This window comes from Typopeltis vanoorti, chromosome 25, assembly GCF_054136105.1.
Source record: "Typopeltis vanoorti isolate ZY-2024b chromosome 25, IOZ_Tvanoo_1.0, whole genome shotgun sequence".
In the NCBI taxonomy this organism is placed as follows: Eukaryota; Metazoa; Arthropoda; class Arachnida; order Uropygi; family Thelyphonidae; genus Typopeltis; species Typopeltis vanoorti.
In genome coordinates this window covers 42,156,047-42,174,939 of record NC_143573.1, presented here as the reverse complement: position 1 = coordinate 42,174,939, position 18,893 = coordinate 42,156,047, and the positions used below count along the sequence as shown (strand labels likewise).

The window sequence follows — 18,893 nt, the reverse complement described above, 5'->3', positions numbered from 1 at the left end:
CCCATTTATATTGGCCAAATCTGAATTGGAATGATTCTCCCGCCCCCACAAAAAAGTTTGGGAGATTCTCATTTTACATAAAAACCATCAAAAATAATTTTTAATAATATTATTTATTAATATATTAATTTCTAGCATGTGGCAATAGTTTTTAATTAGTAAACTGATTGTTGTATATACCTTGCATTCCTGTTTCTTTAATTTGCTTGTTTCTACGCACTGGCGATGTAGTGTTATTTTCAGTATGAAATATCTTTACTTTCATTTCATTAAGGTTAATTTAATAATTTGTATAATTTTTTTTCAGAGGTAAACGATTAACAAAGCATTTAGATTTATCCTACTTTTGTGTAGTATCATGTGGCTTGCATTATGTGCATATATGTTTTCCTAATGACCTCAATATAGAGGTTGAAATATTGAATATTATTTTTTTAACTATAAGTAATTACTTCATCACACATGTTTGTATCTCCATAAATTCTTCACTATGAATGCTGACCATCATGTAACCTTAAAAGAAAGAAGTCACAATCTGTTGCATGATCTTTTGATTCTCTCCAAATGATTGGTATCTCAAAAGTAATATGCTAAGTAAAATTAACTTCACAGGCAATGTGTTATGAATCACAAACACACAGAACAAATGCAATCTTCATTTTTTTTTATATTCTCTGACTTCTTAAATGTGACATAAAAAAAAGAAAATTGAAAGATATGTTAACACAAGTGAACGATTCTGACAAACAAATTCTAATATAGCATTCCTTGATGTAAAGCAGGTTTTAGATATGTTCACAGTATGCTTTCATTTTCAACCTGCTGACACATACTTTGTGAGTCACAGCAGCTTTGAAAAGGTACCCATTAAAAACTCCAAATATATGTAAAAAGAAAATTTCATGTAATGGTATTTTTTGTATTGCAGATTTGTTTTCAGCACCTCAGAATTACCTAAATTAATTGCAATTTAGGTGATTGCCTTTGCAATTAGGTGATAATTTAATTGCAAGTTAATTTGTTGACCTCAATAGATATATTGATCTATGTAGTAATTCAGCTATATTGATACTAATGTGTGGATTAAAGAATCAATTACTGAATTACTGTAGATTGAATCCAGTATTCAGCATGATGAAAGAAGTCATCATAATGGGTCTTATCAAAAATATCAAATCTAAAGTTGTGCAAACTAATTTTCTTAAATAGCTAAAAGGTTGCTTCCCTTCAAAGTAGGTTCATTTCAAACATATGCATCCTAGAAATGAGCTGTTGTTCACCTAACAGTGAATTAAAACTGTAGAAAATTTTGAAGAATACAACATTTTGTATCTGTAGATGAACTTTTTAGGAAATGCAGTTAGCTCTCACAATAGCAATAAAAGCAATGGTTATAGTGAGAGGTTTGATTAGTGAATGTTTTATAGACCAACATTAATGTTATGTGACTTCGGTTTGTTCTTTTCCTATGGATATAGTGAACATATCAACAAACCTAGAAAAGTATTATGATTATTCACATTTCTTTAGTAACATTCTTTATATAAATTTTCTTTTTTTTTTACCTGCAAGCCTGTCTCACTCATATACAGCATTCATGTCTGTAGATTATAAAATCATATGCGATCGATTCTATTCTGCAGTAATTTGTTGTAGCATGTATAGAAATTACTGTATTTTGATTTATCTTTATAACTTTCGTCCTGCTTAAAGACATCATGAATGTGCATGCCTTAAGTTTAGACTATAGGATCACTTATAATTCACTCACACTTTAGTAAGATAATGTATCACCAAAATAGAAAACTTATCTTAATTATTTATTTACTTTGAAAATTATGCTTTTCCATCAGTATAATTTTGGTTTCAGTGGAAAACATATATGCAACAATTGATGGTCATTCATTACACAAACAAAGTACATGAGCTTTCTCATACTTCATGTGCATGGGATGATCATCATATATTCTAACAGTGCCAGCTTTCAAGATGGAGAAATTTTGCAACATAGAGCCAGATTTCTCAAAAAGTATGTAAGCTCTTCTGTAAACAGGCAATTGTCCTGTCCTTAATGCTTTGACATTTCAATTTAGAATGAAGCAGCAGTAAATTACATTAATTCCTCCTTTTTTAACCATTTTTCCCCTTTCTGATATGTTGTGGTATTTATAGTTTAATTTTAAAAAACTCCACTGACTTCATACACAGAATAATAATAATAATATATATATATATATATATGTGTGTGTGTATATATATATATATATTATTGTTTTTTTTTAATCATACATACTTTTGGTTATGTACAGTATGGGATAATCATCTGTGGCCCATGTAAGCATGTTCAGTAATCTTGGAACCTCTTGTGACCAACCTTAGAGTAAAGAGAGGTAATTTTTTTTTCCCTAGTAACAACTCATATAAAATTTCTTTTTTACCTTTAAGCCTATCATCTTACACATGTACAGCATTCATGTGTAAGATGTAATTTATGGTCATCCAATATATAAGCGAAGTACATGATAGTTTCTCATATACTACTCTACAAATATATACAGCATGGGATGATTATTCCTGCCAAGTGCAAACATGTTCAGTAATCTTGAAACTTCTTTTATATCATGTGTATCTTATATATATATCAGAAATAGATGGATTACAGTAGTGTGTATATATTAAACACAGTTAATAGCAGCTGAGGAAGATTTAAAATATGCACAAAAATGGCCCACTACAATTGGCAACTTGTTGATTAAAAGCCAGTGCAAAGCAGATATATATTAATTATAAATGCAGTTCTTTATCAAAGAGAGAAATGCAACAAAACATTGGATTCACCATGGCATTGTCTGGAGACAAGCATGCAGCATTTAAGGAGTAAAGTGCAATGTTCTTTCACAAAGCATAAATAACTAATGTGCTTTGAATTTTAAATACAGAAGGCAAGTAGGTATCTGGTATCCAACCAACAGGTTATTCATTTAAATCTCAGTGCAAGCAATGGACATTTGTGAATGTCTTTTGGGTAATAGATAAATTTCTCCTGTTGGGAAATCAGGACTCTAATATGAAGTCATCCAAAAATGTTTGCTGTTTGGTCTCTAGATGAGTTTACAGATTATCTAACCTTAGCTCACTCACACTGCTAATGTAGTTTAACTTGACAGCCTTTCAAGTGTGGGACTTGCATTAAAAAAAGAAAAACTAATATTTGAGAAAAAGTATGGATTACAATATTGTGTATATATTAAACATGATTAAAGCAGCTGAGGAAGATTTAATAAATCCACTTCAGAAACAATAAGTTTTATCACATCATAAATTCTGGGAAATAAATTAACAGGTATAAAATTCTGATATTTGTTTTCTGTTGTCTGTGATAAAGTAATAACTGCATAATATTTTTCCAAATCAAAATATGTAGTTTTTACTAGATCAACAATTGCACCTTTCTGTGAATAGCTATTTCAGGATCCTGGTTCAGAGGCATTACACAGGAAATGTGAATATAAGAAATGACATTTTAAAACCACTGTGAGAAATCAGTTTTCTGGTCATATTATAGAAGGGTCAGTTAACTGAAGATAGTATTAAATGGTTCTGTACTACCAGAAGTCACTAAGCAGGCTAATATATTCACTCGTCAGTTAATAACAGTTCTGTTATATGAATGTAGAATAATTCAGAAATCACTTTATATGAAACCAAATAAAGAGCATTAAAAATATATAAATATGTTACAGCAACAAGAGTTAGGTTTTAGTTCATGTCTGGAAACATGAGAAGTGCATATTGCGTGTGGCCCTCACATAAACTGAAAAATCATGCTTGTTGCCTTAATGGATTTATTTGTTGTTGTTCTTCTTAGTCAATCTCCCCATGGTAGAGGACTTGTGATTCAATGCATTAGTCTTTACATTTGTCTCTGTCTTCTGTCATTCTAAGTCAGTAAGAGCATCAGTTTGATCTCGCTGTCTCCCATTGTTGCAGACTTTTTTCAATCTTTAAGTGGTCTTGGATGCTCAGGTTGGTTCTTTTCTCAGTCCAAGGAACTTGAGGCATTCTTCTCTAGCCCCACATTAGAACAATATCTATCAACACAAAGTTGATAGATATTTTTCTATTCATTTTAGAAATTATGGACTTTCAACTGTGTTTCGACGTTTCGACCTTCATATTAAGGTCATTGATCTGGAGTATATACTAAAGAAACAATGATTTTTCTTTAGCTTACTGTGGGAAATGTAACTCAGCTTGTCCTTGTATATTTGTATATACTCCAGATGATGACTGTAATATGAAGGTCGAAACGTTGGGAAATTAAAATAGTTATTTATAACATGATTGCAAAGTCCATAATTTCTAAAATGAATGCTGATCACTATGCAACACTAAAAGAAAGGATATTTTTCTATTCTTCCATCTTCCCACTTCCTCTATAAGACTCCCATTAGCAGAGAGCAGTGAGCACAGATAGATAAATTGATCAACTTTATCTATTTGTAATCAGTCCTATTTGTAAACAGAAGCAATCAGATAGCATGTTATCAACTCTTACTGTATTTGGTTATTGTTGTAAAGTTGACTTATTAACTGAATAAGATATTGGGAAAAGCAATGAAAGCCAGATTTAGACATTATTTTCCACATCAATTTACACAGTCAAAGGCTTTGGTGTAGTCAATAAAGCATAAGTAAACAGGGCTATTGAATTCTTTTGATATCTCAATAAGGTGTCCGAGATTGGATATCTGGTCTCTGGTACATCTTATCTTCATGACTCCAACCTGTTCTAAAGATATGTGAGCCTTCAACCGATTATTAATTCTTTCTTTGATAATATAGAGCATGATTTTACTTACATTTGAGGTTAATCATTTTATTGTTCTATAGTTTTTCACATTTTTGGTACTTCCTTTTTTATGGACCGGGTGAAGATTCTTCACCCAGTCCAATGGCCAGATGCTGGCAGCCCAAATCTGATTGCATAATCTCAGCATTACTTCAATCCCTGCTCTGCCCATGCTATTTATCTTCACAGTATAAATTCCATCTTTACCTGCTGCTTTTCCAGTTTTCATATTTTTGATAGCTAGTCCCATCTCTTCTCTGAGGATGGGAGGTTCATATTCCCATGTTTTTTTGTCAGACATTCATTATCTGAATTTTGTATAGAGTCTTGTAGTGTTCTTTCCATCTAAAATTTCTCTTTTTCTGTTAGGATACAATGCCCATCTTTATCTTCCATGTTGTAGTTTTTTTGCCTTGAAACTATTCGATTGCTTTGATTTAGGTAAAAAGGAACTTTGTTTCATTACTGTCTGATTGGGACTCAATCTCATCACATATTTTATTAATGTATATTTCTTTATCTTTCCTAGAAGATTTGTTTATTTCTTTACCAATTTCTTATAATGATTTCTTTTGGATTAATCAAGTGTTTCTCTTGGAAGAGTTAATAATTTTCTTTCCACTTGCTTTTGGGATATAATGATTTACTGTTTCAGTCAAGATCATCTTGGCCTAGTTCCATAATTCATCTGATGTAGCATTATCTGCATGATGTAAGACCTAATGAAATTGTATATGTTTACAAGTTTGTTCTTTTTTTTTTTTTAATAAATTCTCACATCAGCAATTACCAGTTAGTGATGTGATCTGCAGTCTGTTTCAGGACAACTCTGAGTTTTGTACCATAGTTTTCCATCTGCATCTTATCGTTATATGGGCTGTTTAATTTTTAAATTGGTCTCTAGGGGCCTCTAAAGCCTTCTCTTGTGCTGGTGGAAAAATGTATTCATGATAGGCAATTCATTCTCAATTGTTTCAATGTAAAAATCTGTTAGTTTGTTGCCTTTCTGATTTTTAACACCAACTCCATATCTCCCATGCACTCTTCCACCATCATTTCTATATCCAACTTTGACATTTACATCTCCTTGGAGTATTAGAATATTCTTGCCTGGTATTCCTCTGAAGGCCCTACTTCATTCATCTTAGATGTCAATGGTATCCTCATCAGTTTCAGCTTAAGAGCATAAACTTGAAAAAATGATCAGTAGAGGTTTTGCATTAATCCTTATTATCAAAATTCTTTTGCCGATAAAGTTGACACCAAGTACAACTTTTACTCTGTCAACTGTTTGCTGTCAACCATCACAGCTACACCAGTTTAGATCCTTGCAAACCAGAGAAGTAAATGGTATTGTTCATCTTATTCACCAAATGTCTTAATTCTCTCTCTCTCTCTCTCCAGTAGGTTTCAGCAAGGTCCAAAATGTGTGTGTACCCGTGTACGTACGTGCATGTGTAGATTTATTTATATATAATTACACATATAAAACCAAATGAAAAGCATTCTTATGGTTTTGTGTGTGTAATTTCTTATATTTGTAGTTAAAAAGGTATGTCCAAGGTATTAGCTCTCTAGATGAACAGTTCCTAGTTTCCATGAACAGCTTCTTCAGGATCTTTGTTACAAGCAATAACTATAATAAAGTTCCAGAGGAGTGGAAAGAGGGTAAAGTTGTTCTGCTTTATAATGGAGGTGATAAGACTAAAGCTTCAAATTATAGATTCAGAACTGGGTTGATAACAGCAACATTCTCTTTGATGATCAGCATGGGTTTACTGAAGGAAGATAGTGTTTAGTAATTTGCTTACTTATTATAACACAGTGACCATTGCATTGGATAAAGGTGATGCATACACAGTTGTATATTTAGATTTTGAATAGGTCTTTGATAGATTGCCATATGATAAGCTGGTGATTAAACTGGAAAGCATGGAGTTGGATAGTAGGTTGGTATGTTGGATAAGGGATTGGCTGTCTACAGGTATCAGCCAGTTGTGTATGGTGGAGCAATATCCCATAAGAGTAAAATTACTATTGGTGTATTCCAAGGATCTGTTTTGATACTGTTGCTGTTTAACTTGTATATTAATGATATCAGAAGGGGTCTGAATGGTGATATAGATTCAGTTATTTGCAGATGATGCAAAGTTGGGGTGAACAATCAGAAATGAAGCTGATATCATTGCTTTGTAAGAGGACTTGAATGCACATGCTAAATGGGCAAGTGATTATGGTTACCAGTTCAATGTTGCAAAGTGTAAAGTTTTAAAATTTGGGAAGCAAAGATGGAATGAAGAGCATATAATTGGTGGCACCATCTTGGAGGAAGTAGTGGAGATGAAGGATCTGGGAATGATTGTGGATAAGGACCTAAAATTTCAGGGACACATAGCTAGAATTGAGAAGATAGGACAACAGATTATGGCAATGATGTGGAGGACAATAACATGTAGAAGTCAGGATGTTATAGTTCTGCTATATAAGGCTTTGATTAGGCCACATATGGACTATCGTGCACACAGATTTGACTACCTGGTTTCCAAAAGGATGAGAAGATATTGGAAAAGGCAGAGATGATTGACTAAAGTGGTTTCTGGTCTGTAATGTTGAGTTTGAAGACAGATTGAGGAAATATAAATTGCAGAAACTAGTGGATAGGAGGAGGATGGGGGGGGATATGATTGAGACATATAAGTTATTAAGGAGTTGTTACTAGATTAATGTGGATACTGTTTTACATAGAATGGGAAAGAACAAAAAGAAAAGAGGTGATTCATGGAAGCTGAATAAGGAAGGTGTGAACAGATGGGTGAGTAGCAGTTTTTTTCATGGAGAGTGGTGAGTGATTGAAATTCATTGCCTGAGAGTGTTGTGAATATGGAGACAATGACTATATTTAAGGCACAGTATGATAAACTGTGTGTGTGTAATGGTGGGACCTCCCACAATGAGTCACTTGATTCCATGGAGGTCTGATGGTAATAATGATAATAAATATTGTGATGACATTATTTTGCTGCTAATCTCATTTAAACATGGTGTTTTTCTTCTTCACATATAAGACTTTTTTTATAGATAGTGTTAAGTTTATTTACTGTGGAATGCATTAGGAATGGGATAATTCATGGCATTCATATGCTATCTTTGGATAGATCTCTTGCTCTTGATGGATAGGTATATTACACACTCTTTATGTTGCACAAGACCTCAATGAAGTTTCTATGGAAGGAAATTGTTATTGTTATTTTCCCCCTTTTGCTCAAAATGATGTCATTCTGCTATAGATAGACAGTATCACAAAAATTCTTTTTTAATATAATCTATCTTATCAAATGATACTTATAATATGTCATTATCAAAATTTTGCATTTTCCTCAAATCTGTTTCTATCTTTTGTGATTTATCATAATTGTCACAAAGTCATACTGTAATATTATTTTCCTTTTCTTGAGTAGTGACATGCAAATGTTATAGTTTTTATGTGTGTAAAACAAATTTGTATATGTGTGCTATTTACAGTATAGGTTTAATTTTTTTTACTTTTTCTTTTTACAATAAATATAATATGGATGTAGGATTACTTTTATTGGGAGGATCTTAATTGAATCTAGGAAGCGGGAGTATTTTAAATGTAACCAGATATCCTGTTAATGTGATTTATTTTCACTTAACATGTCATGGTATCAGCCAATTTATAACCATCCTAAGACAGAAAAAAATGTTTCTTTTTTCTGTTTGTGTGTGTAAACTCAAAAGCAATTCCTAGTGAATGTTTATTTCATTTTGTTTTATTTATTTTTTTTTTTTTCACTCAAGTGAATGATGTTGCAATTTAATTATTGAATGTATAATATGAGGTCATCCTATCATAGATGATATTTATTTTGTGATCTGTGAACACACAAACATCCAATCTTTTTGCAATACCATATTCACTTTTTTAGACTGGGCAGTTTTCTACCAAAGCAATTTCAATTGTTCCTTACTTTTTTCCCCCTTTAATGATATGACCAGTTACTTTTTTTTTTATTAAAAAATACATATTGCTAATAATTTTAGAAAACATTAACATGCAGAATAATTAAGAACAAAATCAAGCATTAAATTAATTTCTGAACAAAATAAAATCCTGAATGCTTAAAAAATTGTTCTTTTTTAATTTCACTCAGTTAAGGTCAAAGTTTGCTGAATGTATACAGTAGACCCTTGCTTTTATGATGGATAAAATTTTTCTGTTATGAGACTGTGAATTGCTGATTACAGAAGTAAGGCAATTAGGATGCATATTCTTCAAAGGCAGGTGGCCAAACTGACTAAGACCATAGTGTATAGCTGAGAATAAAACATTGTAATTGGTATGAATGGTTTCTAATAACTGAATCACCATGTTTATATATATATATATATATATATATATATATATATATATATATATATATCCTGTAACAAAGTTTTACATCACAAAACATTGTGTCTGGAAAAGGGAAAAGTAAATTTGAGAATACAAAATTCTCAGAGAGGTGGAAAGCAATAGCATTCGAAGAGAAACATGACATTTTAAGCCTTCATGATCTGGAATGAAAATGATGGAACCTTCATGTTTCAGTTTGTTTCATTATGCAGTAAGCTTCATCTTAAAGAATAAATAAAATGTTCATATTATATTATCTTATAGCATAGCTCAACTCAAATGTATATCCAGGAACATGACCACAGTTCATGACAATGACCTTATAGGAAATCAGGGTTTGATTTAAGTGGCTTACCTACTTCTTTCTTGGCATGTATAATGACATGATCAGTTATTTCTTAAGTGAATTTAAGTGAATTAATCTGTTGGCAACTAAAAACAGTCATCAAATTTGCAAAAAAAAAGTTGTTTATACTTTCTGTGCCCATACATAACAAAATATCTAATGACATTGATGCTGTTGCTTCCCAAAGACAGATACAGACTACATTATTCACTTGGTGTGTTCAGTGTTCCATAAATACAATTATGATCACAGATACAAGTTATTTGACTGGAATAATTTAATAATTTAATTGCAGTTAAAATAACTTCTATGAAAGGATAATTATTTTTTCAGGTTTCTTGAGAAGCAATCTAGGATTCATGAAGCACTTTGTGGTAAGAATATTTTCTATGGAGATGATATTTTAAATGTTTTTCTCTTTATTCACTGAGGAAAAGTTTATGTATTTTAAAGTTTTTTAAAACTATTTAATTTTAAAAAATTTTTTTTTGATTATCTAAAATATCAATTGCTTCATTAAAGTTATGTTCAAGAGTTACTTTTGCACTTGCAATCCTGTCTATTGCCCCATTTCTAAATTAATTACTCTGTTTATTTAGTGGTTTAATTCTTAACATAAAATTATATCTGAAACTATAAAACTCACTTGCACACCATTTGATTTATCTTATTAACCATTTAACTTATTAAGAGAATTGACATCTTTTCCAGCTCCAGACATCTTTGTTAAAAATATGCCTTATTTTTCCATGTATAAGACGAACCCTACTTTTTCGAACCCAAAATTAAGAAATCAATATTTTAAATATAAAATAGAACACATTGATATTTTTTTAAATATTCAAAGTATATTTAGTAATTAGGTAATATTTTTAAGATATATACTAAGAAATTATGCATCACTCTCAGTTCCGGGCATATCATTTTCTTCATCGTTTTTTTATTTTCAGACATTTTTATGGGCTAGTGCTCAAAATATTGTTAATGCATTAACTTACCCTGCCAACAAGTTGTAGATGTGTGAATGCTTTCAGAGTTCTGATTGGTTTATTCAGAATCAGCCATTAATGATGTCAATCGACAGAGTTAACAAAAGCTAGTGATTGGGTGGAAGCCTGTTCATGGAGACAAGGTACCTGCAATTTCTCTATGGCAAATGGGTCTCTCAACTGGTTACCCCCATGTATAAGACAACCCCCAATTTTTGGTCTAAAAATTCTAGAAAAAAAAGTATTGTCTTATACACAGAAAAATACGGTATATATACACACACGCACACAAAAAAAAAACATATGCACAACATACAGCATAAAATCAATATAAACAAACTATTCAGCTGCCAATATACCTCAGATCACAACATGAAATGGTATGAAAATCACTTTGTCTACACTTTCTATAATCTTAGTTTCTATCCCTTTAAACAAAACTCTGAAAATTTTTGTCTCTTGCTCTAGCAAACATCACTGTTATGGATTTATACAGGCAGAAGATTGACACAGGAACTACTCTTACATGTATAGCAATAACATAGGCTAAATAAGATATTCCTGCCTCTTTAATCACTTGAGAACAAAAGTCTTGGCATACTTCATTGAAGATATAACTAAAACCATATCAACAGCTTCAAGTAACATTTCAGACTGAGAATCTTAAATAAAACAAGTTTCTATGTGAACTGAAGAGCATTAAAGTTTCTTTCATTTTTAACCGAGTAACTTTATATGCACTACTACTATTATTATTATTATTATTACGTGACACTTCCAGGGAGTCCAAAGACTCGTCGAGGGAGGGCACCTACTCTACAACTGTCTGTACACCTCCAACAACTGCGACTACTTTCATCATATATACCAACGCCATCTCTCACCAACCACCACCAGTATTTTCACAGACAATCACAACATCCATGCCCACGGTGGGATTGAAACCCGCAGCCTTTTGGCTGAAGAGTGGATATGCTAACCACTTGGCCAACCAGGCCGGCTAGATATGAAGTGTGAAGTAGATAATAATATCTACTTCACACTTTTTAAAGCATTCCGTCTCTCATCTCTTCTTTCTTCTTCAATTCTAAATTGAAGTTTTCTTCTCCCCTTTCAAACAGCTCATAATATGCAATGTCCATTATCATTCTTTTCATTTCTGTACATACTCAGAAATACAGTAAAGTAACTTCCATTCCAGTCCACTCTTGTACCCTGTCATTACTTTCAGAACTTTGCTTGAAAAAGCAACACGTTATTCATTTATAATTTTGTGAAACAAGAAGAACTTGTAAAACTTCTTAATTTCATAGGGTTTGTACACTAAAGCAATATATTCATATTGTATTCATATGTATACAAATTCAAATGTACTTATATTCATAATATGAGTACATTTGACTTTCTTATATGTAATTGCATAATAATGAGATTTTTAAAGTAACTTATGTCTGGATACAAACAGCACCGACATTTCAAAAAATTGCTATCTCACACAAATATGTTTATGCTCTGATTATAAATAAAAAAAGAAACACGTATTTAAATAACAATTTTATAAAATGATATAATAAAATAAAGTGCATACATTGAAGACAGTTTAACACGATTCTTAAATATTCTCAATGTTTAATTTTGTGGGATATCTGAATTTTAATATGGTATCATGCAGTTTTCTTGAAATCGATTGTATAATATTTGTGGGTTTATTATTAAAGATGAATATATTAATTTTCATATTAATATATTCATTCAAGTTAAAAGATATGAGCAAATATTATATTTCCTTATCACAGAAAAATAACTAAAATATCAATTCTGGAAAGATGCATTTTCACTGTATTTCATAGTCTTTAACATTTCAGAAATATACTGCAGTCTATAGTAATGAGGTTGAAAATACTTAGGTTCACTTCTCAGTGTAGTTTGAGCAAATCACTTAGATTTTTCAACTAAAGGTGAGTTTTCTGGGTTTTTTTTCTGTGAAGGGAGCAGGGATTTTCTCTCCCACCAAAACTGAGGTTTTCCATCTCACAAAACATGCAAATCAGCAAAAAAAAAAAAAAAAAGAGAGAGAAAGAGAGAAAAAAATGATATGAATCTCACTTGAAACAGACTGTAAAACTTATAGTACATCAATGGTGTGGTAGTAGCCTAAAGGTTAGAAAATCCAGGAACTGTGCTCTAGAAGACATGATGCTTTTTTTCCAAGCCACTTCAGGCCTCTAATAAGCAAAATGATCTCAGAGGACTTGAAAATTGTCTACCACATGAAGACCTTTCATGAACATCCATGCCCATAGGGATTCAAATGCATTCAAATTCATGGCCCAGCTTAAAGTTGGTTGAGGAGGAGCATTACACTATCTGATAGCTTTAGTTGTTTTGACATAATCTAAACATTGAAATTCACTAGAATTTAATTTCAAAGTCCATCTTGTGATCACTAATCACAATTATCTCTATCCTTTAAATTCACTTTCTGCTGGAATTATTTCCATTGTTTTCTCAAAATTTTTCCTCATTTTTCACCTGATGTGTTAGACATAACTTGTCACAAGTAACTTAGCTTGATATAAACCCTAAATTCTATGTTAGGCCAAGTTAATCCTGGCTATAATCTGCTATGTCTTTTCAAAACATCTATTCTTTGGTTGATTTATCGTATATGTGATATTACAAAGGGCATTGCACTTGCAGAGGTTCTTTTCTCTTAGAATTGCAATTATCAAAGTATGCAGATTTTTAAACAACTGGCCACTTCTAAGAATGCGTGTGTTTGGAAATTAATGAGACTGGGAACACGGCTTAGTAAAAACAACATTGATTGATAATGTACGGGGCAACTTTCAATATGATATTTCATCTTATTAGTGTGGTTGCAGTGTGTGCATGTGTTAACTGTTTTCTGAAGCTTAATTTTCATTGGAATTGGGAATAATGTTTTGTAATTTAAGATAAACACACTATAGAATTTTGTGTAATGTTTGGAAAAAAGTGGAATGCCTATACATCAAAGACAATGGATATGGTAATAGTATTCAGATGGTGGAAGCATTCTATCTTCTGGAAATGAGTGCTTTTTTTTTTTTTTTACTTAAGAGGCCCCCATTCTTCAGTATATTCTTCAGAATTAGGAAGTTGTCTTGTGCACATTATGCAAATACTTCTTTCCATCTCATTTGTGGTATGTAGTTCTGAGACAAAAGACTGAGGTTATTGATGGAAAAGCATGATTTTGCTTCAAGATAATCTACTTGTTTATTTAATGTCCAGTAAGATTACTTACTATGTATACATAAAGTTTATTAACAAATGGTTAAGAAAAAAACTGATATACGATAGTTTGTAAGACTTCCAAATGTTTTTACAACTTTACTTAAAATGCAGGTTTGTACAAGGACCTTGTAAAAAACAAAATAAAATTTTCCTCTTCTAAATAAGTTTGTTCCATTTTATTCTCATTTTATAATTATTATTATTATTAAGAGAGAGATCTAGGGAGTCAGGGACTCATTGAGGCCACATACTACATGCACCAGCACTCATACTTATTCTTGAATTCATTCACACTGCTTGCACTCACAACATCCATTGGCAATCCATTCCAATCACGCACCTCCCTATGAGAAAAAAATTTAGCCCTCACTCCCTTCTTAGCGGCATTCATTCTCAGCTTCCAAGGATGCCCTCTTGTCCTTTCCCCACCCTCCATATATTGAAAAAGTCCATCAATTGAAATCCTGTATGACCCTTTTAAAGGTTTTTAAGTCTCAATCATATCACTCCCTATTTCTCCTGTTTGCTAGTGTCTGCAGTCTACAAATTCTTAATCTGTCTTCATAATCAGTATTCCATAATCCTGATATCATTTTTAACACTCTTTTGCACTCTATCCAATATATCAGAATCGCAATGTAAACCAGGAGACCAGACCTGCACACAATAGTCCATGTGAGGCCTTATCAAGGCCTTGTAAAGAGGCAAAACATCCTTATCTTTAGTGAGCATTTGTTTCAGCATTGCAATTATCTTTTGAGTTGTATTTGCAATCTTTGCTACATGGCCCCATCAACTTCCTATCTACTAACTCTAAGATCCCTAGCCTCATCAGTTTCTTCAAGCATGATCCCACCAAATCATGCTGAAGTGTATGACTTTACATTTACTCACATTAAACTGACATCCATTTTCTCATGCCCTCAATTCCAACCTATTCAAATCATTCTGCAAGTATTGCATATCAGCAGCATTCCTGATTATCCTATCCTACCTATCTTTGCATCATCAGCAAATAGCTGTATGTCGCTTGTGAAATCCTTCCCAATATCATTAATGTATAGATTGAATAACAGTGAACCAAGCACTGATCCTTGTGGTACACCACTGATTACCTTAAATCTTGCAGACCCACATCCCTCACATACCACTTTTTGATATGTCATTCAGCCATCCTCTTATCCATGCTACTATTCTATAATCCAAACCCATATTCTCCAATTTATGTAACAGTCTACCATGCTGTATTCTGTCAAAAACCTTAGCAAAATCCAAAAGTATCATGGTGTATCCATTCCCCCTTGTCTAGTTCAATGGTAACAATGTTATAGAATGTGAGCAAGTTACTAAAACATGACCTTCCCTTAGTAAACCCATGTTACTCATTACAAAGTAGAGATTCACTGTCAACCCATTTCTGAATGCAAGCTCTAACCAATTTTTCCAAAATCTTCACCACCACTCCTAGTCGGATACATCGGTCTTTGCACCACCCTTGTCCAACGGAATTACCATACATTCTTTCTATTCCTGTGGAATCTTCCCTGTTCTGAGACTCATTAAACAGCCTAGTCAAAGGAACAGCCAGTTCAGCTGAGCACTCTTTTAGCACACGTGCTGATATCTTATCAATTGCTGAATTCTTATTCAGATTCTGCAACAGCTCTAATAGCTCGTCCTCATACACACCTAAATTTCTTCATCCAGTGAAGAGGTAGTAGTGAGCTTAATATCATGTACACTAGGTTGATAGCTTTTAACAAAATGGGCACTCATTAGTAATTGGTAATTTTTGTAATGTAATTTTTTATTTGTGCAATAATATAGGATTTCTGAAGCATATGATTTGTGTAGCTACTTTTTAAGATATTTGATTAGCAAGATTTATTGGATATAGATCTACTCCAATATTACCTTACAAGGACAATGAATCTACTAATTGCTGATAATTTTACTAATTAAAGTTTATTTTTCAACAATATATTAATATTGTGACATACCCAAACATCCTAGTAAGAAAAAAAAATGATATCATTTCCTTTCAAGAGAAGTTGTGAACCACCTATAATAATTTATATGTGGTTCACAATTTATTTATATTAAGAAATTAAACAAACAGGAAAAGGAAAAAATATGAGAACATTTTTTTCTCTGTGCATCAAGTAAAAAAACACGACCATAGAAGATGAACCTAGTGAATGCAGAACATAGGAAAGCATCAAATGCTTTAGATATAGCTCAGTTATTAAGCAATCACTTTACGTGAGGAATTTGAGGATCTTCCTCAGGCATAGCCAAGTTAGCCGGTCTTGGGCATGGTCAGTAGGTTTTTTTTCCGCCAGTTTATCTGGCGTTTTTCAGCCCGCAAACAGGCCCTATGAACACACGCCTCTACAGTCAAAAATATATCCCCCCCAGTGGCAGACCAGGCGACGGGTCAGTTGGGAGTAGTACTAACAAGAAGTCGCATCTAAAGTAACACGCGGACCCTGCATGGGAAGCGGGAATAACGCGTAGTAGAAGAAGAAGATTAAGCAATCACTTTAATATGGTATGCATTGCATGTAGAACCTACTAGTTATCTGGATTATTCTCAGGTAGAACTAAATGAAAATATAGAGGTGGATGAGTTGTAGATATTAAAGCTATTGCAATAACTTGATTCGAACACAATGTTGGAATTCGATGACATATTAATATAGGTTCTGAAGGAATATGCAAGAGAATTAGCAAAAGGCGACTGGTTGTTCGACTGAGATCTCATCACAGCCATGATTTCTAATGAGTGGAAGGAGGACAAGATGATTTCATTATACAATGGAAGGTGGAACTAGGACAGAAGCAGTCAATGATGAACCATTTAATATCTCTAGAATGGTTATTAAGATGTTGGAGAGGCCTAATTTGAACTCTTATCCCGAGGTGGAATATGAAACGGTGGTTCTATTTTTCGTTTGGTTCCTTTGTTGTTTCTTGTTTTCTATTATTATCCTGGGATGCTTTACTTATATATATCCAGGTGATGCTGCAACAGTGTAATATATCGTCACTTAATTTATACATTCCCCCTTTTATACTCTAGATTCCTATCTTCTGTATTCTATACTCCTTCTACCCGAGAGCAATGGAAATATTTATTTAGATTTATGACTGTGCCATCCATGCCTCGATATGGTGCAAGAAATATAGTACTTCCAGTAGGTTATTAAATCTTTCACAACAAAATCTCTTTATCATCCCAAGTTATCAATTTGCTTTGCATTCCTGGCCCTATAACTCTCTATTTATCTCAAAAAGGACTCTAATAACCTTTGGGCTCCCACTTTACAGATCCGGGTTTATTTTTGAATCAGTGCATTGCAAAAGACAAAAAAAATGAGGCCAAACCGTTATGTACTAATATATAAACAAAATTTAATTACTGATCTAATAGTTACTATACAATACATGAAATCAAAACTTCATTCATACAAAAAATTCATTAATCTTGAATAATTACTCAAATGTAATACTTAGTGAACTCTCTTATTTTTTTTCTCTAATTAAAATCTCAGATAATGCATTCTATATCACAAATACTAAATATTATTCACACAGAACAAGAAATTTCTAGGTGTGCATTAATAATCATAATTAGTCATCAACCATGCACCACACACACATTATATGACTCTTAGATTCTCATCTTAAAGACTTAGTTAATTGACTGATAATCACATTGGCATATTTCATTCCTTTTGATTAGAACAGCTCTATGATGTGATAATAAGCAATTAGATTAACACATTAATCAAAGGAAATCTTAAATTAGCCCAATTTTTCTTAGGGAAATTAACTATGTTCACATTAAACTCAATAATAATTTTTTTACAAATCCAAGAGCGATTCATGTACCTTAAACTACTATTTTTCTATATTAAATAGTTCAGCAGTTCCTTGAGGGGAATTCTCTTAAATCACAAACATAAAATAATTAACATACAGACTCACGTGGGTCTCTGACTGTCTTGCATACGCCTTCCCTCCTTGTTTTCTTTTCCGGGGCTTCAGGGGTTTCTTCTCCATTCCGTGTTTTCTTCTTTTACTTGATGGGAGTCACAGGGCACTATTGCGGGATCGCATTGGCCATCAGAATACTGGATAGGTTTCTTCCGGCGTCTGGAACTGACCGGCGAGGAACTGCATAGGTCAGTGGGCATGCACATACTCAAACAGAGCGGCAAGGCTTGAACTAATACGGCAAGATTTCCCCTTAGACTGTAACCTCTGGTTTATCCTTGGCTTCGGACTGGAAACTCCACGGACGGATTCCCATCTCTCCCCTCCAGAACTAATCGACACCTCTCCTTCTCGACCTCTTGTGGACAGATCACGCAAGATGAAAACAGGAAGCCCTTCTTAACAAAATTCCGAGCCTTATATTCTCAATACCCCTGCACTTTCGGGTACGTTTATTGGACCCCAAATGTCCCCGTATATGTCTTGTGCGTAGTTACGAGAACACCCTGTACAACAGCACGTGACTGGCTGTTCTCGAACTTTCGCTGACAAATCTTATTCTTCCCCTTTGATGTCCTTAATTCGGCTACATGGCCTACGGGACTTTCCGACTGATGGAGGCCATCCCTTTTCAGTACTGACCTTGAAGGTCACCTGCTACAGGACTTGTAAATACGTTTCAAAAGGAACTGCTGACTTACAGACACTACCCTTGGTTTCAAACATCCTACTTCTGCTCTTAAACAATGAGCGAGTTAATTCCCTTTGGGCTTATTTTGATCTTTATACAAAGTTTAAACATACAAAACATAGATACATTATATACAAGGTTTTTAAGGTCTGTTCCTACAGTAAAAATCGATGTACTAGAGATTTTATTAATTTTTGTAACATCGAGTTTTTACAAATAGATAGCACCTTCATCCTCTATAAAGAACATCATGGCTTTGTTAAAGTAGGTGTTGCTTCAGCAGTTTACTCATGTTTTATAAAGGAGTGATAGTAGTATTAGAG

At 32.9% G+C, this 18,893-nt stretch overlaps 1 protein-coding gene across 1 annotated transcript in view; it reads left to right on the top strand.

Moving 5' to 3' along the window:
• The window catches only part of CysRS (cysteine--tRNA ligase, cytoplasmic), a 269,424-nt gene that overhangs the window by 206,922 nt on the left and 43,609 nt on the right, over positions 1-18,893 (top strand). Inside the window, exon 14 of the mRNA XM_090414790.1 lies at positions 9,946-9,986. Coding sequence (XP_090270916.1) covers positions 9,946-9,986 — 41 coding nt within the window. The remainder of the gene's footprint in view (positions 1-9,945; positions 9,987-18,893) is intronic.